The following is a 19,865-nucleotide window of genomic DNA, read 5'->3' as shown; positions in this document are numbered from 1 at the left end:
TATCTATGAATCTGTTTCTGGTCTGATTGTTCATTTATTTTGTTTTTTTCTTTAATATTTAATTGTTGATAGATATATCTTTATTGCCATTTATTATTTATGTTTTTTATTTTTTTTAATTTTTCTTCCTAAAGAAAATTCTTTAACATTTCATGTAATACTGGTTTGGTGGCAATGAATTCCTTTAGCTTTTTCTTGTCTGGGATTCTCTTTATCTGTCCGTCCATTCTAAATGATAGTTTTGCTGGGTAGAGTAATCTCAGTTGTAGATCCTTACTTTTCATCACCTTGAATATTTCTTACCAATCCTCTGGCCTGCAAAGTTTCTGTTGAGAAATCAGATGACAGTCCTATGGGAGCTCCCTTATAGGTAACTAGCTGCTTTTCTCTTGCTGCCTTTAAGATTCTCTTTTTATCTTTAACCTTTTGCATTTAAATTATGATGTTTCTTGATGTGGGCCTCTTTGGGTTCATTTTGTTTGGATTTTTAGTGCTTCCTGGACTTGTATGTTTATTTCCTTCACCAAATTAAGGAAATTATTTTGTCATTACTTTTTCAAATAGACTTTCAATTTTTTGCTCTGTCTTCCCCTTTTGGCATCCTCATGATGTGAATGTTAATACACTTGAAGTTGTCCCAGAGACTCCTTACACTATTTTCATGTTTTTGGATTCTTTTTTCTTTTTACTGTTTTGATTGAGTGTTTTTGCTTCCTTATATTCCAAATTGTTGATTTGATTCTCAGCTTCATCCATTCTACTGTTGATTCCCTGTAAATTATTCTTCATTTCATTTAGTGTATCCTTCATTTCTGACTGGTCCTTTTTTATGCTGTTGAGGTCCTCACTAAGTTCCTTGAGTCCCCTTATAACCAGTGTTTGGAACTCTGCGTCTAGTAGATTACTTGTCTCCATTTTGTTTAGTTCTTTTTCTGAAGTTTTGTTTCTTTTCGGACATATTTCTTTGTTTCCTTATTTTGGCAGTCTCTCTGTGTTTGTTTCTGTGTATGAGGTAGAGCTGCTACATCTCCCAGGCTTGATAGAGTGGCCTAATATAGTAGGTGTCCCATATGGCCCAGTGGCATAGCCTCCACAATCTCCTAAGCTGGACACTCAAGGTGTGCCCCCCAGGTGGGCTGTGTAACCCTTCTCTTATAGTTGAGCCTTGATTACTGTTGGCATGTCAATGGGAGGGATTTACCCCCAGGCCAATCAGCTGCAAAAACTGTCTGTGACCACCAACCATCAACCTCTGACCACCATGGATGATCAGTTGTTCTGTGGCCCACCCCACAGAGCAGGACTTACTTTAGAAGGGTTCTGCTGCCCACTGAGTCTGGCTTTTATGTGTGTGGCTAATGAAGGTGGTTGGATAGTGATGCTTCATCATGGTCTGAAACTATTCACTGGGTGCACTGGCTCCGGGATCTCCAGGGAGGTGCAATTCAAGGTCAGCCACTGCTCAGGGCCACCCAGCATTAGCTACAAAGTAGTCAGCAGATGGCTGGTACTTGTTCTGGGCTTGGAGATACCCAGGAGAGGCCAGGCTCTGAACCAAGGCCTGATGCTGCTTGTTTGAGAGATTTTAGGAAAATCTGAAACATTAGCCAAGACAGGCTATTGGTATGGAAAAGCCACTGGAAACAGCTTGGGTGGGCCTGAAAGTTGAGTGGGGCAGAGCCTCAGGAAATCACTAGGGTGGGGAAAACAGTGTTAGCCAGGTTGATGGAGACTCTGACTTTCAGCTCTGTAAGGGGAGGGCTCATCAAAGGAACAATGGCTTTTGCCAGCACTTCTGTCTGGGAGAAAGCTGCCCTCACCCTCAGCTCTTGCTCAACAAACAATTCAGTGCCTCCCCATCTACCTCTGTTGCCCTTTAATTTGCTGCCCAGCACTAGAGCTCAGAGGGAATGAGTCTGAGTAAGTCTGCGTGTGAACCCTTTAAAAGGAACTGTCTGGGACTCCAGCAGCCTCCGTGTCATTCAGCCATGATCCTCGGCTGATTTTTACAGCCAGAAGTTATGGGAACTTCTCTTCCTGGCACTGGTACCCTGGGCTGAGGTCCTGGTGTGGGGCTGGGACCCATCACTTCTCATCGGGGAATTCAGGGGGGATCTCTGCAGCCAAGATATCCCTCATGATTTTTCTCTGCCATACGTGGGTGTGGGACCAGCCTCTTCCATGTCTCTACCCCTCCTACCAGTCTCAATTTGGCTTCTTCTTCAATTCCCTAGTTGTAGGGCTTCCAACCAGCCAGATTTCAGGCATTCTGAATGGAATGGTGGTTTTCTATAGTTTAAATTATGATGTAGCTAGGAGGAGGGAAGTATCCATTTCATGTTTACTTACCCTGCCATCTTGTTCGAAGTCCCTCATCTTTAAAGAGGAGCATGCCTTGCCCTGGCTGGTGTGGTTCTGTTGGTTAGAGCATCATCCTGTGCACTGAAGGGTTTTGGGTTTGATTCTAGGTCAGGGTACATACCCAGATTTTGGGTTTGATCTAGGTCGAGGTGCTTACTGGTGCAACTGTTTGATGTTTCTCTCTCACATTGATGCTTTTCTCTCTTGTTCTCCCTTCCTCTTTTTCTAAAATCAATTAAAAAATAATAAAACTATTTAAAAAAATTAAAAAAAGCACCCATGTACACAGACAGTGGGGTGGTGAGGGCCTGGGGCCGGAGGCAGGGATGGGCTGGAGGAGTCGGGGGGGGGGGCGAGGGGACGAGGGACATATGTAATACTTTCAACAATAAAGATTAAGAAAGAAAAAGAGGAGCATGCCTTCAGCTTCTTAGTCAGATGTGGAATGAGTGATTTTAAGAGTGACATTCTGACTCCAGAAGAGAATGAAAGGTATAACCAGTTTTGAGAGAATGGATACCTCTGTGATGTGTTCCCAGCCATTCTGAGCATGCCCTTCTATATTCCTCATTCAAGTATTTCCTCTAATGACTTCCAAACTTGATATCATATCATTTGTATTCAAAGTTGATATCATTTATTTTTTTCCTTAAGTTTAGGTCTTTGTTTTGTACTTAAAATTTTATTTTTCATCAGAGGAGTTCTGCAGGATATTCTTTTGGATCTAAGTTGGTATTTTCTGAGGATAATAAATAATGACTCTCTACCTTCCTGAGTTCAGAATTAGTTGAGAAATAAAGAAGCCAAGCATATGGAGATCAGAATCTAACCTTTATTATTGGTTTTTACTGGTAGAGTACTTTGAAAAATGTCATGTTAGCTCTGAGGGCCAATGTGGGCATGTTAACATTTGGGCCCTGAATATGACTTCTTATCCACTCACTAACCAAATTGGACACCACAGCCCACTCCATGAGTGTTTAACCCTCTAAAACTTCGTTTTAAAATATATTTTTATTGATTTCAGAGAGGAAGGGAAAGGGAGAGAGAGATAGAAACATCAATGATGAGAGAGAATCATCAATCAGCTGCCTCCTCTATGCCCCACACTGGGGATTGAGCCCGCAACCCAGGCATGTGCCCTGACCGGGAATTGAACCATGACTTCCTGGTTCATAGGTAGATGCTCAACCACTGAGCCATGCCAACCGGGCTAAAGCTTTTTAAAAATATATTTTTAAATTGATTTTAGAGAGGAAGGGAGAGGGAGAGAGAGAGAAACATCAGTGATGAGAGAGAATCACTGATCAGCTGCCTCCTGCATGCCCCCTACTGGAGATTGAGCCCACAACCCCGGACATGTGCCCTTGACTGCTACTGAACCCAGGACCCTTCAGTCTGCAGGCTGACGCTCTATCCAAAGCAGCTAGGGCTAACCCCCTAACACTTAAAACAAGAAAGAGAAGAATAGCTCCTGCCATGGAGTTAGTGAGGGGCTGAAAGAGAGGCTAGGTTGTGTTACTATTATGGAACACGAGGAGCATGAGAAGTGGAGAACTGTGTTCCATAATATGAGGTGATAGTAATTCCTCTTAACACGTACCATCAATTTATAGCAGATGCTCAGAGAAAAATACTATGTCAAATCAGGTTGTATGACACATTCAGATTTCAGAAACATTAAAATCATTTTTCTATCTCAGAAGTAAGGGAGTATAGTGTTACAAGTTATCGATCATTTATTCCTTGGTAAAAGCCTTCTCTAAGGTGTGTACTCACTAGGGGCACACCCCTGGCTGGGTGGGGATCCCCAACTGTAAGTCCAGCCTTGTTCCAACTAGCTGGCACTCCTTGGCTCCATGGAACCTTCCCAGGCCTGCTTTTCATCTGCTCAACGAGGAATGGGGGACCAGCCCAATATATTGACAGATAAAAAGGATGAGGAATACTAGTATGAGACCTGAACTTCCACAGTTAATTAGTTTCAGAGTTGGGACTAAAACCTAGGTATCTCCTTTCTTCAGTCTCATTGTATTCTATTATATCTATCCATTTTAGATGGGCTTGAATTAAATTCAGACAAAATAGTTTAGCAGAATTGAAGTGATAATTCATTTGTTCATTAATCATCCATCCATTCATTCAACTGAGCATTTTTTTTTAATGCCAAGTACTGTGCGAGGCAATAGGATGAATAAGATATTGTTCTAGCCTCTCTAGAAGCATACAGCCTATACTTTTTTGTGTTTGCAGCTGTTAGTGACCACCTCAACCACCAATTAACTGTGGAACTTCAGGTCTTATATTCCTCATTCTTTTTATCTGTTAATATATTGGGCTGGTCCCCCATTCCTCATATAGCCTCCCTTGAATGGCTTCAAACTGATGCTTGGAATAGATCCAAACCTCCCTGGTTGCCCTGAAACTATCATCTCTCTTCCTGAGACCTGGAATAGTGCCCCTTCAGTTGACAGGCCCACCTCCAAGAACTGGCTCATACCATCTTAGGACACAAGTTCTTCAACGGCCTGAAGAGAAAAGATACAAGTGAGGTCTAGAACCATACATGGGTCTCATTGTGATTTTTCTCTTTCTGTTTATAGGGTGCTCAAGCTGGCATTACTATGTAACCATGCCAATGCCAGCCTCCACCTTCACAATTGCGGTGGGACCCTGGACAGAAGTGAAGCCAGAGACCTGCTCGCCAAGTGACCTGGCAGCAGAGAGGTCCCTCTCGCCGTCCGAGGCTGACTTTAGGTTTGTATTTGGGATGTTGCTGGAAAACACACACTTGAGGGAGCAGAATGATGCACTTATTCCAAGCACTGGGAATGTGAGTCATCCCTGCTGAGAAACTAAACCAAACTGTGATTACTCAAAGCAGGAAAAGCCCTGCTGGGAGGGAAAGAGAGTTGAGAGGTAGAAATGTGGGCATATTGTTTATACGGAAAGAACAATAAAATAAAATAAATGTCTATGAAATCCTCTGTGAAGTCAGGTGAAATATTTTTGTATATTTGGTTAAGTCAACAGAAACTTCAGATCCAGTACTTTCTTTCTACACCTTTTAACTTTGGATTTCAGTGCTTATTTAGTCAAAAACACAACTTAATCAAAAGAAGTTGCTTGTTTGATGGCTTCCTTTGTAGTCCACTCTGCTGCTTTGGTTCCAGTGACTGCTGTTAGCAGTGCATTTGTGGGGCAGCCTTCTCAGGAGCATCGGACACAAGGACATGGTCACAAGGCCCTTGGGTTATGAGAATCCTGCTGGGTCAGGGCTCTGTTAACTTTGGTAGCAATTGCTTCTATTTCAGAGTCGATCAGATAAAATCAGTTTAAACTTTTTAAAAGTCAGTATAGGCCATTAGGTATTCACTTGCAGCTTTCCCAGAAGTTCAGCTGTTTCTGGCTTCGAGAGCCAAAGAGGAGAAGGGGAATGCACGTACTGGGCACAGGAGTGTGCTAGTCATGTCGTGTGGTATCGTGCTTCATTCTAGAACTTTTACATCCAGCTCAGTTTAATCATTTTCCCATTTACAGGTCGTCACTAAGTCAGTACCTTCTGGTGGAGAACGGCCAGAGTCATGGGACAGGTGGTTAGCTCATCCTTGAAAGGCAGATAAGATATGCTCGTAGGACAAATTCCTTTTGTGTCGGTTTTGTTTTGCCAGGTTGCTTTTGCAGTGACGGTGGTGGCTGGTGTCCTTAGAAGACAAAGCCTTTGAGCCCTCTCTTCCGAGGGGCATGTCTTATTGCCTACATTTTGCTTTTTGGAGGAAGGGAGGTAATTTCCACTTCTTACTTAGTAACTTCCATATTCTGGGCTATCTTCCCTGAGCTATATAGAGTATCCTAGATTGCTTTTTGAATTTTACTTACGCACTCCTGAGGGAAGAAGAGGTGTAGACAGAAGTGACATATGTTATTTTCACGTGGGAATATTTAATGGTTTGTGAGACCTAGTGCCCTCTCCCCCTGTCCCTGAAATCCCACAGTAGGCCTCATTTTGCAGTTCTGGGTAGCCAGATTTCTGAGTAGGGAGGACAGGTGCCGTGGGTAGTCACTTGGATCCACAGTAGACTTGGTACGAGTGAGAAATAACTTGTTTGTGTTAAGCGACTAAGATACTGGGGTTGTGTGTTACTGCAGCATATCCTAGCCTATCCTGAATTGATGCAGAAGCCATTGGCTGTTTGAAATCCAGGAAAGTCTTGATTTAAATGTCATCTCGGTTAGTTCTGGGGATAAGCCTGTATGACAGACAGGTTTTATTATCTCCATTTTATAGATAAAATAATGATGCTGGGACTTGTTCCTGCCTCCTGAGTTACAAGACCTGGATTCGCATCTGGGCCGAACCCCCTGGAGAGGTGATTCAGAGGCTTACCTGGGGACTTTTAAAAATTGTACATAACACCCCTGCCCCACCCGGAGTCTGGTCCACTCTCACCTGGAGAGTCAGTGCCAGGACTGAGTCACTGTTGCCAATTGGAATGATTCACGTTGTAACAGAAAACAGGAGTTGAGGCGCTACCTTTGAGCCTGGAGGTGCCGTGCCTGTTGGCTAAGTAAGTTTCTGTGGGCAAAATCATCCTTCTCTGTAGAATGCAGAGTTCGCTGGGGGTGTGGCGAGGAGGGAGTGTCTCAGTTTCTTCCTGGGAAGGAGCACCCTGCTCTGCATGTACCGCGCGGCCTGATTCGCTGTTCTTGAAAAATGTGTGCCTTAGGAAGGCTAGGGGAAGGCAGAGAAAGACGTCTGTTATTCTGTCCCCCAGCCATATCCGCAGAGATCCGAGTGGGGAGCAGGCAGCAAGCGTCCCTTGTGCATGCTCTCTGCTGCCCAGAAGCAGCTGAGATGGCTGTTCACGCCTCTTGCATCCGTAATTGTGACGGAGGAGGACATGGCAGGTGAAGTGTGGATTCTGGGAAGATAGGACTTCAGTATCCCTGTTAGGATTTAGGGGATGGGGCAAACACAGCCCCTCTCTTATCCTCCTGAGTTCAGAACCAATTGAGAGACAGGAGAACAAAAGAAAGGTTTTATTATTGACAGAAGCTGGACTGAGGGCAGGCTCAGGTGTACAGTGTTAATGGGGTTTCTAATACTCCATCTCCAAATGAGACAGGCCTCCACGCAGCTGACCACTGCAAGCCTCCACAACACAGATGCACACAGCCTTCCTGAGAGGCAAAAGTCCCCCCTCTGTGGGCAAGCAGACTCTAAAGAGGAAGTCCAGAGTGACCAGCCAATCAGATCGGCTGGAGCCTCAGGGCATGGGTGCCACTGCAGGGAAGCTTGTGCTAGTGTGGAAGCGGGGGGGCTGGTGGATGAAGTCCCTCCCACACTCCCTTCCATGTCTGACATGCTACGACTAAGTTTTCCCTTCATTTATCACTGTGCTTGTCCATCAGAAATGTGCTGCTGATAAAATAATAGCTTACATTTGCTTAATCCTTCCCTGGCTGCGTGCTTCATGTGTGCTGTCTTTAGTCATCAGAGGGTGGCTTTGTGTTTTGATCCATTAAATCTCTGGCTCTACGCTAAGTTTGCCAACAAAGGTGCTCTGAAGTGCCAACTGCACTGTTTTTGGTTATGTTCACATCTGGTCCCCTTGTCTTTCCCAACCCCCCTTACCTCAAGCCTTCCTAAGACCACTAGTTCAATTCACGGAAACGTAACTTTCACAGGGGCCTTAGATACTGTAGGCTTTTATTTGCCTAATGTGTTCATCTGGGTCCCAGAAATTTGGCCAAAGTATTGGTCACTGAACTTTTGTTGTTGTTGTTGTTAATCCTCATCCAAGGACATTTTTTTCCATTGATTTTTAGAGAGAGTGGAAGGGAGGAAAAGAGGGATGGAGGGAGGGAAGGGAAGAGAGACAGAAAGAGAGAGAGAGAGAGAGAGAGAGAGAGAGAGAGATGGACTGGTTGCCCCCCACATTTGCCCAACTAGGGCCAGGGATCAAATCTGCCCTTCCTTTGGCCAGGAATCGAACCACAACCTTTCTGTGCATGGGCCAATGCTCTACCCATTGAGCAACACCGGCCAGGGCTGGTCACTGAACCTCTGACCCCTGTCCATGTGGGCCAAATTATAGGAAGAGCAGTCCTCTTCCAGCTCCAGTTCCACATGTGCTCCAGCTCATTCTGGGTGAGCATTTAGGTAAATTTATTAATTATAAGGCACTCAGCCAAACTGTGGAAAGTTTATTAATTTTGTTTGGCTGCAGTATAACCTTCTCCAGCCACCAGGAAATCTTTGTATTATGTTTAACCTCTTGAGGCCTTGGTTAAAGCATTGTCTTCACGTTGGGGCTATACAGGTTAAGCAGGACCCTTGGATAAAGGCCAGAGGAGATCAGCAAAAATGGTTAAAAGCGTGGAAAACAGGCACACAGAGCTTGGAAAAGCCTGGGAGAGGCACTGAGGCGCTAACTCTACAGAAGGGGACACTTGGCAGAGGGTGTAAAGTCCATGAAGAGTGGGACCTTGGCGGACGAGGCCTGTTTCTATCTCTTTGAATAGAAGGGATGCAGAGATACATCACAGGGGAACTCCAGTTTCCGGAACACCTTCGCTGTGGGGGGACCTTTCCAGGCCTTCTCGGCTGGTTATTTGTCCAACCCTTGCTCCCCTAGAGTGTTTCTGCTTTCTGCCCCGCATTGCACATATCACATTTTGCTTTTTAATGTACTGAATGTTTGCAGAAAACACTCCAGCTTTCAGATGCTATGACATCATCATGTGTGTTGCCATCACTGTCAGCCACCCGCTGGGGGGCAGGTGATGGTGGTTTGAGCACCTGTGATTTTTAGGAGGCATTTTCTCTGCTAGCTGAAACATGTTCATAAATTGCGTAAACGTTGGACTGTGTCACTAAACTAATCAGGATCTAACATTTTTCCTCCTAACAAAACTGTAAACTCCTCAAAGGTCGGGCCGGCGTCTTCTGCGTAGGTACGCGCAGGGCAGCTCCGTGCGGAGTGCCTTGAGAAGAGCAGGAATGCAGGAGATACTGACTGAGTCCTCACGGCGAACCCAGGAAGGCTTGTGGGAAAAGGCTGTGCGTTCCCCGGGGAGGCTTTCCAGTAATTTCTTTTGAACCCAGGACAGAGGACCGTTTGTGCCCAGGTCTCAGCACAGCGCTGTCTGAAACAGGAGGAGGACCTCTTGAGGCAGTTTGCAGTCCTGTGGCTCTGAGGCAGACATGGCCACCCTACTCCTTGGAGAGAGCGCTTGTAAAATCGTCTCAGTCCAGCATCGTGTAAGAGGGAACCAATGCCTGGTGCCCATCATTTACCAGCCTAACGTGGTGCCACCCTTCTTCCCACTCTGGGCAGAATTAATAGGCGACACTGACAAGGAGAAACAGACACTGGAGAATCACAGGGCCGCTGAGCTCAGCTTTGGAAAAACTCCAGGACCCAAATTTACTTAAGAAGCAAAATAGGGTTTAATGGAGAAGGAGAGTCAGGAAGGAGGAGCTTATGAAGACTCACGCTGTGATGAATAGTTCTTATGCCTTAGGCATGTTGTGGATTATCTGGGAAAATGTGTGTAAAGTGTTCAGAGCAGTGCTTGGCACCCAGTAAATGTTCAATAAACGTAAGTAGCAGTGGTGGTAGGAGTTAGGCATGTACATAGCGATGTGTAACTGGAGGGCACCTGAAGGAAAGATAGAGCGTCTGTGAGTTAATGCGGGCTCTGTGGAAGACGACTCACGACTTTACAAAGCACAGCGTTTCCCTACCGCGTCAGAAACATGGCTCTCGCATGCAGACGGCTCACGTGTGTTCAGGTGTTTTGTGTGTTTGCCTTTAATTAAACTATCATTAGCAAACAGCAGAATGAACAGACCTTAAGTTGTTCGGCTTGATCAGTTTTTGACAGTTGAATACATGCTAGCCCAGGTAGAGAACATTCCTTCACCCCAGGAAGCTCCCTCACACCCTTACCAATCAGCCCTCCCCTTCTCAGCAGCCTGTTCTGTGAGGACCATGTCCAAGGGGAGGAAAAGTGGCCCGAGACCGAGTCGCTTGCCTCGGGTCACAGGGAACCGGTTGAACAGCCACGAAAGTCCAGGTGTCCCGATCCCCACGTCAGAACCCATGTGTGGCCTCCCTGGTGCCATTTCCATTTGTATTGGGAGCCTTACTGGTCTCACTTGCCCATAGCTTGATTGTCTTCTTAGAGTCCTGCATTTCTCTGAGGCTTGATTATGAAAAACAGTGCTAATGCATCCAACTGAAATAACCTTATTACTTGTGTAGTAGTACATTTCTATCCAGAGAGACTTTAACTCACCTTTTCTCTTGAACAAATTGGCTTTCATGGTATTACTTTGGCTCCCTCAAACTGTTCTCTAACTTTTGGAGTTCGAGTTCTTGGCTGCAAAAAAATAGTCTAGCCCCATGGTGTGTTTCTAGCTAGGCCAATGGAATGTCTCCTTGCAAAATTGCGCTTTGATAGATTGAATTTAAACGCATGCTCCAACTTTGTCCTGAAGATGCCTCTTGACCTCTAACTTCTCCATTATTTAATGTGCTCTGCAAGCTTTTCAATGGAGAGTGTGAGCTTCAATTACCATGCACATTGCATACCCATATAAACACATTAGGCGAAGGTATTGTGGTGGTCAGCTTAACAAATGATTTTTCGCTTTGTGAGAGCTGTCATTAAGTTGATGCTCCAGCACAGTACTAGTCCCTAGGTCAGTGATGGCGAACCTTTTGAGCTCGGCGTGTCAGCATTTTGAAAAACCCTAACTTAACTCTGGTGCCGTGTCACATATAGAAAGTTTTTGATATTTGCAACCATAGTAAAGCAAAGATTTACATTTTTTATATTTATTTTATATATTTAAATGCCATTGAACAAAGAAAAATCAACCAAAAAAATGAGTTCGCGTGTCACCTCTGACACGTGTGTCATAGGTTCGCCATCACTGCCCTAGGTGGACACTGAGCCTTCGGTTAAATGTTTACCAACAGGCACCTATTCTCACTTTCTCCATAAAGCAAGGTTATCAATCCGGGGACTTTGGCAAGCTTAACAATTATATTCTTCCTGTCACCTTAACCTGGGAGAAGTATTTATGAGTCTTCCCCCATTACTGTTCCCTCAGCTGTGGCCAAACGTCATGGGTGCTGGGAGCTGTGTTCTATGAACCACATGGTGGAGGGCGAGGCTTCTCTCCATTGCTGTGCAGACCTCCTGGGGCAGTCAGTGCTGACCTTGGGCGGGTGAAAGGCACTTCAGAAATTTGGAGAGGCAGTATTGCTACAGTCCTCCCATATTGGAATGTACCGGTATTTTAAGGTTTTTTTTTCAGTATTCACTGTGAATCTAATAAGCCTCATAGTTAGGAATATAGTTTATACATTAAAAGTAGAGAACTATTCCATTATGTTCGAATAAATGACCTGTTAACAGGTGAAAAAATAGTTCCCTTTGACGTGGGGTTCTTTGGGTAGATAGGTTCTCTTGAGGCCTATGAGTCAGGCTCTAGGAATTCTTTTTCAGCTCCACCTTTGGTAGAATAAAGGACAGTGGCCAGATGGTGCAGGCTGGGCTCTAATCTGTTTCTTTAAAAGGCTGATTTAGTTACGTTTGTATTGAAAATGGATTGGTGAAAATCTTGTACAAAAGTGCTCTGTAGACCCTGAGTCAGTATTTCATAGGTTAGAGCATTGCCCAAGATTTAGGATTCGATCCCCTGTCAGAGCACATACAGGAATCAACCAGTGAATACTTAAATAAGTAGGGCAACAAATCAGTGTCCCTCTCTTCCCCCTTCCCTCTCTCCCTCCCTTCCTCTTTTTTCTCTCTCTAAAATCAATCTATAATAATAAAAGCATAATATGCTAATTAGACTGGACGGCCAGGGCTGCGAGGGCCGAGCCCCTTGCATATATTTCATGTATCAAGCCTCTAGTCAATAATAAATATATTGGGGGGAAAAGCGCCTCTGTATTCCTTAACAGCACACCTTTTGATGGCCTTTGTAAAGAACCACCTAGACTACTTTTTAGTAGAGTGGATTGTGCTCTTTTGAAGTTGGAAGCTGTACTGTCATTTGCTTCATTGTTCTCTACCCAAATCCACGTCTTTTATTCTAGCAAATTCCAGAATGCCATCTTCACTTTGGCTGCACCGTCCCTTCCTTTCTGAGTTATGAATCGTCCCTGATTTGGAGAGGATTTTTTCCATAGTGATATTTGAAAGCACAATTCTAAGGGCAGACATTTTTTGTCTGATGAGTTGTTTTACTGCTTAGAGTCTTGGGGCTTTTCCCCCATTTATTCTAAAACAAGATTTTACTGCTTTCACTTAGCTTAGATTGAAATTACTCAAACAGTTCAGCACAATCAGAAGGATATCCACCTGTATTTTATCACTGCTGCATAGATCAGGCAAGCGGAGAACTCAAGTACGGTTTTTGCTTGGGAACCTGTTTGAACCGCTCTCTCCTAGAAGTGGCCCATGCCTGTGAAAGCTCCTCACCTCCCCAGCAAGAAGCATAAACCTATTTACCATACAGGACATCTGTTTATTTTGTGTTGTCCCCAGGTGTGCTGGCGTCTGTGGCCACATGGAATACCCCTGCCGCTTCCAGGATCCGTCCGCCACAACCCAGGAGATCATTCCTCATCGGGTGTTCGCCCCCGAGCGCCTCGCAGGGGCCTGCCAGGAGACCCTTCTGCAGCTGCTCTCTCCTTGCCTCTCAGCAGCGCACGCTGTGCTGGGGACACACCCGTTCTCCAGGCTGGATGTGCTCATCGTTCCTGCCAACTTTCCAAGCCTGGGGATGGCCAGGTACATTGTTCCATTGTGGCCCTTGGAGAGAACATGCTGGGGGAATTCTGTGACTATTTCTTGCTTTTTCTGAGCTCAGTCAGAGCTGTCATTTGATTAGGATGGAAGGGCCATGATTGCTTGTGCTTGGACATCTCATTGCTGCCTTGAGGGACAGTCTGTGCATAGAACTCTGTCGTGCATGAGCCTTTGGGTGTCTTGGGCTGCATTCCGCTGCCTTAAAAATAGAATGACATTGTCACTGGGATTTAAAAGACATGGTGCCCCCAGAGTGTTGTATGTTGGGTCGTGGCTGATCAGTGGCTGGTTAGCTTAGGTGGTGAGAGCATAAAGCTAATGATCCCAAGGTTCTGGGCAGGGTGACACAACCTGGTTCCAGGGCCATAGGCTGCTCGCCTAATCCTGACCAGCTGTCTCATCCATTCTCACGTCATCACAAGGGCAATGCCTTAAGAGCCCCTGTGTCAGAGAGACTGTGGATGGATCAGTGTAAATCCATCACCACTGCTAGAAAAACAGCTCAAAGCAGGCGGCTTCCTGGGGATGGGGTGGGGGCGGGAGGTGCTTGTCTTACTACTGTTGCTCAATACAATAACTACATTGTTCTTATTGATGTCATAGTTTAGTTCCTATAGAAAATCAAGACCTGCAAGTTGAACCTTTCCCTATATTTTATTATTTACACCTAAAATTCATTCATTAATGCCATTGTTCATTCAGTAATAGGTAGCTGGATTTCATTCAGCGTTTTACTTGGTTATCTACTCAGGATTTTACTTGGTTATATTTCTGTTTGAAAATCTTAATCATTAACAGTGGATATGCTTGACTAAAGATGGGAAAAATAAGCTCATCAAAACATGTGACTTTAAGTTTTTCCCTATTAGTCAAGGAAATTCCTGCTGCCAATTAATTTCCATGCTTTTGAACAGCTGTCATTTGTGGTGTTTTCCCTGAAAACTGCACACATTCTTAGTAAAAACCCATGAGTAGAAAAGAACTGTCCAGAACATTTGCTTTTGATCTTTACTACATACGTAGCCTTTTAAAAAGCTGGCTGGCTAGTCTTAATCCTTGCGGAGGTCTGAGAAAGTCCTTTAGGCTGATTTTTATCCTATATTTATGAAGATAATGGGAATGTAGAAGCTAGGATAATTATATATATTTGGTTACATGCATCATAGAATTGTCTTGGATGTCTATATATAGAATCCTTCTTAACAAGCGGGCTTCTTTGGTCCCTTTGAAGAGTCTGCTGGACTTAATTTAAGCAGAATTATTGGCAAAGAAAGGGTCGTTCATTAAATGCGTCTCATTTGTACACAGTTTTGAGGGGCCATATCTGCTGGGAGTTTTCAGCACTTTATGAGAGCGCAGCTTTCAGGGCATGTTTGCTCACAGTTCAGCGCTGACCCGAGGGGAGCCGGGCAGAGGCTCACACAGAGGGCCTTGTTTTCTGTAGCTCCTTCCTGACGTCCGCCTGCCTCGGCCAGGACTGGCTGACCTGCGGGCCATGGTGTAAAGCTTTTCTTTTCAAGTTTGCGTGTCCAAGCAGGTAGGCTATGTGTTTGCTGCTGCCTGCGATATTTAAAGTGATTTAAACATGCTTAACTCTGTATTTTTAAAGCAATAAGCCTAAATACCCTCAGGCTAAATGGTACTGGGCACAAATGTAAAAAATGTGAGGGTAATAATAACTTAGCAGCAACAAGAGTGCTTTCATGCTGAACAGGAGAACCGCACACTTAAACATTTGTGGGTTGTCAGATATCATTTTTTTCCATTTTTTCCCTTCTTTTTGGACGGTGGAAAGAGTCTGCCTGGCCTAGATGTTTTCCTGGGCTTAGTTACTGTTCCCCAGGCTTGGGCTGTGGAGGGTTGCGGTATCCTCCACTGCCAGTGGCGGGGGGCGGCGGGGGGGCCGAGGGGGGGGGCGGGGCGGGCACTCTGTTTTTCCTAACTCTGACCTAAATTGATTCCACTTGTTTGGCGTGACTCTCTTGGGATCCCAACACCTTGAGCACATGTGACCAAGTGGCGTCTATGACTCAGTTGGCTCCCAGGGTCCTGCTGCCTGATTTATGGTCGTGGCTTTGCCCGGGGCTCTGGAAAGCAAAGCTGGGACTAAAATGACAGTCTTCTAGGCCAATTCCGTGCCCGAAATAGGAACAGAGAAACATCAAGGACAGTCAGAACCATCGGAAAAGACCTCCACACTGAAACTTGTCATTGTCCTGTTCGTTCTTATGCACCAGAGCTCACAGGAGTGCCTGGTAAATTAAATGGTTCTTTCCCGAGGCCACACTTTATAAACATATATGCAAGATTATAAATTCCATGCCTCCTGACTACTGTAGTGGTTAGGGGTCAATCGTATTGAAACCCATTTTATACCATCTTAGAATTCTTTTTTTTTCTTCGGTAAATGACATTAAAATCCCATATGAACTAAAATGGGTAAATTGTTAATAGCCATGTTAAGTAGTTGTTTTTTTAAAAAAAAATTGGATAATATCGATAATGATTGCACTGTATTTTAAATATTACATGTCATGGGTTGTATAAATAATCTTAAAACTCGTTCTCTGAGTCTGCTTTTGAGCCTGATTCTGATATTCAGTGAAGTGAGGGAAAACACGTTTGTTCAACTTGAATGTAAGAAATGACAAGTCAATTTAAAAGAAGGTAAATAATACACAAACATCTTCTTAGAATTCGGAATGCTTTTCAAACACAATAGTAACTAGAACATTTGTCAATTCTGCACTTAATGATTTTTGACACCTAGTAATAGAATAGGTGCCCAAAATCATTAGACCTATGACCTATTAACACCCCCTCCAATCCTCCTCTGAATCACCGTTCCACGGAATAGACGCTTTCATTCCATTCTGATTCGGAGAAAGATCACCAATGTGTTTTTAAAACACTAGTGGAAGTTCCATTCCCATACTTCTCTCATTTAGTAAGTGTGGACTTTGTGTTTCACTTTATTTTTGCCTTCCACTGAATCTGCCATATAAGGAGCTATGGAGTGTACATTTCGTGGATTGTGTGATTTGATGTCTATCCGAAGATCTGAATGCGCTTTGAATGACTCTCTACTGAAGAACAGCTAGTTGTCTTCGTGTGGGTATCGTGAGTGTTCCGCCGTTTCCACTGCCACCTGGTATTTTCTCAGACGTCTCAGCTAGGGATTCACTAGAAAACCTGATTTCCTAGGTATTGAGAAATGCATGAAAGGAGTTCATCATCATGCTTACACTCTTTGTTATAATAATAATAATAATGTTAATGGAATAATATCCTGAAACCACATTTATGACGGTTGCTTAAAAATTAGCACCTCCGTCTTCCTTGTGAGTGCGTTTATAATACATGCTTTGCTTCATCATTTGTCTTTCAGCAGTTCACAATTACGTGTCACGGGGCATAATTAGGTTGGCAGAACTACCTTGCTGATATCCAAATATTCTTTTTCCCCCCTTTTTCTATTTCAGTTTCAGGCATCTCCTACAAATCATTTTTGGAGTGGTTTTATATACGGAGCTCTGAATAAAAAGCCACGTCCTCCGTGGCCCTGCTTCATGCCCAGCCATTCACATGGGGCTCAGCCCTGGTCCCACAAGCAAACAAACAACACAGCAGCAGTGTGGTTCAGGACAAGTCACAAAGTCTGCTTTGACCTTGCCCACCGGTTCTGTACCAGATTGTCCTGTTCATCTGTTCATTGTTTATTTATTCATTCTTATAAGAAATTTCTGTTGAGCACATAATGTGAGCCAGGTAGGATTAAAGATGCTGAGTCTACAGTGGGAATAAGATTGATGCGGTCTCTGTCCACATGGAACTTCCATTCTAGTCAGAGGAGAAAATTGTATACATAAAAACAAACAACCAAGATGTGTGCTAAGGGCAAATAAAACCAAGTCAGCGATAGAGTGACTGAGGATAGGTAGCTTTGCTTGGGTGGCGAGGCAAAGGCTTCTTTAAAGAGTGATGTTTGCAATGAGACTGGAGAATGGGAAGGAGCCAGCCTTGCGACCGTCTGGTGGGAAAGCAACCAGGGTGAGGCAGTTCAAGTCCAAAGGCCCCAAGGTGGACACCATGGGAGGGGCTGGAGGAAGGGCAATGAGCTTTTAGAATGGCTTTCCTTCGCCCACTTCTTAAACTCATTTTTGAAGCCAGGAGCTGCCATGGTCCCTCAGGGATTGGTCACCTGAGCCACCCACACACCAGTATGAGGAAGGGTGAGGGAGAGCCAGTAAGAAATGGTGGAGGTGGTTCCAGGCAGCCAGGTGTTAGGGAGAGAGGTCATGTGTTCTCCCAGTTTCCTGGGGCCAGCAGTGCCATTCTGCTCGGGACAGGCCAGTTAGAAGCTGACTGAGCTTAGCAGCTGCTGTCCTTAAGCAGAATTCTCCATTGCGAGGACATGGAGCACCTGTGTCCGGACTGACAGCTCTCCCTTTGTGGAGAAGGGACGAGTCTCAGATCAACACGTTCCTTCCCCAGAGGCTGCTGATGGATTCCTCGCAAGGTTTTTTGATACAGGGAGGGAGGCTGCGTTTACATGTTTGCTCATCCTGATTTTAAGCTTTTAAAAGACTGAACAAAAATAGGATTGGTAAATAAAGAGCTTCGAGAAATAATTGCCAATTACTTAAATATCTTCAATGTACTTCACAGTAGAGAAAAACTATAAAGCTTCCTATTACACATGGCTTATTCTTAAAAGATTTGATTGTGCAATAAAAGGCGTCTAGTAGTTCCTGACTATTGCACGCACAGTTTTCTTAAGCATCTCAATTTGCAAATAAATGGTGTGCACGTACATGCCCAAGAATGAACATAACCAACTTTTCCTCCTCCCTCTTCCCTCCTCCCTCCTCCTTCTCCTGGGTTAGACAGGGTGTTGTCCTGTTTATTCTTATCTCCCAGCCAATGCGTAATAGAATCAGCAAAACACAACATGCTGGGACAAAGGGCCTCTTGTTTTCAGGATTCTAACTGTGCTTCTTTCTGCCAGGAAGGAAGCAGTCATAAATTTCTGTCATTATCTTAAATAGCAAGGTTTCACAGCTTTGGGAATTTTTCTTTGCTTGTTCTTTGTTAGCTTCTACTTGAATTTTTTTGATGCCCCAAACCAAACCGCCGTGCTTTGAAACAATCCTTTACGTGCCAGGGGAGGTGACCCTGGCTTCGAGGCAGCGTGCCTAGTCGCGATACTTGCTTCTGGAATCTGATTGGAGCTGGACTTTAGAGCACCTTTCTGTTTACCAAGGCTGCCAGCTCCTCTACTCTCTGAGGACTTGGGGGGTCTGTGTGTGAGTTTCGTCTCTTTGTGATTGTTGTTTCCAAGACTAATAAATTCTCAAATTTCTTTCTGCATGGATTGTTTTAACAATTGAAGGGCATTTCCGTCCACTGTTTTCCAGTGTAACTCTTATGTTTTTTCAAACAGGTGGGTGTGAATGACAAAAAGCAACTCATACTACCCTTTTTTTTAATTTTTTTCCCTGTAAAATTTTAAAGCTTTGTTTACTGGTACCACTGCCGTTGCTATAGCGATGAGCAAACAGACTGGTGAGTGGCATGGTCAGCAAGGTGGCTTATGCCCCCTCACACCCCTTTGCTGTTCTCTTTGTGTTCATTTCTTCATTTTGTTCTCTATTTTTATTTTTCTTCTTGAGAATATTATTTAACTTTGTTTCCCTCCTATTTTATAGTGAAGGGCCTTCCACTTCTAATGTGTTCTGGTTCTTTAATTTATTTTTCTTGAACTAGGAACTGGTATTTATAAAGTGATGTTCTGGACAGCCCTTGGCTGTAATTATTTGGGTAGTCTTGACAATACCCATTTGTGCTTAGTGAGCTGTGTGTATGCTCCATTTGTTTATTTATTAATCCTCACCTGAGGATTTTTTATTGATTTTTAGGGAGAAAGTGAGAGTGAGAGAGAGTGACAGAGACAGAGATAGGGACACCAATGTGAGAGAGAAACATCGATCAGTTGCCTTCCCATACAATCAAACCCGCAACCTTTTGGTGAACGGGACAACGCTCCAACCAGTGAGTTACCTGGCCAGGACTGTGCTCCATTCTTTACGGTGCAGGTGCAGGTGCAGGAGGATAGATGATGTCCCCAAGTCACTAGAGCTGGGAAGTCAGAGAGAGAAGCCAAAGGGGCTCATTCTGGACGGCTTACAGAGCCTGGGGTTCAGCCTTATCTGTCACCCTCTCTGAGGTGTGCATGTCTGCCTCAGGGGCTGGCCATGGGAACCAGGGGGTCACAGAGTTGACTTGAGGATCAGAGGTCACTGTGGGCTTATTGGAGGCAGCACCAAGTCACAGGAGTATGGTGGGGCCAGGCTCTCTCCTGTTGGAACAACAGGCAGAGTGAACTCATAGCTTTTGGCTCAGCCAGAATCTTCTTCTTGCCATCAAACAGCTGTGCTGCTTGTCAGATCCAGAAGTAGCATTTTATCATCATTATGCCATGATTCCTCACCCTCTGAAAGATTATGCTTAAGTGTTATTTTCTTTGAACTGTTCTGCACATGTATAGACTGACAGTCCAACCTTCAGAGAACACTGCTGGGGCCATCCTTCAAGAGAAGTTGTCAGCCTTTGAAAGGCCTTCCTGAAGCAATCATCCCTCTACCTACATTTGCAATCTTCTCTCTCTCTAT

The 19,865-nt window shown here is 44.4% G+C and overlaps 1 protein-coding gene across 1 annotated transcript in view; it reads left to right on the top strand.

Moving 5' to 3' along the window:
- CUNH9orf3 (chromosome unknown C9orf3 homolog) overlaps positions 1–19,865 on the top strand; it is a 320,137-nt gene that overhangs the window by 62,032 nt on the left and 238,240 nt on the right. The window contains exons 4-5 of the mRNA XM_023764898.1: positions 4,965–5,118; positions 12,931–13,176. Coding sequence (XP_023620666.1) covers positions 4,965–5,118; positions 12,931–13,176 — 400 coding nt within the window. The remainder of the gene's footprint in view (positions 1–4,964; positions 5,119–12,930; positions 13,177–19,865) is intronic.

This window comes from Myotis lucifugus, unplaced genomic scaffold, assembly GCF_000147115.1.
Source record: "Myotis lucifugus unplaced genomic scaffold, Myoluc2.0 scaffold_360, whole genome shotgun sequence".
Classification (NCBI taxonomy): Eukaryota; Metazoa; Chordata; class Mammalia; order Chiroptera; family Vespertilionidae; genus Myotis; species Myotis lucifugus.
The sequence above is the reverse complement of the archived record's forward strand: the minus strand, read 5'-3'. Positions and strand labels throughout refer to the sequence as shown.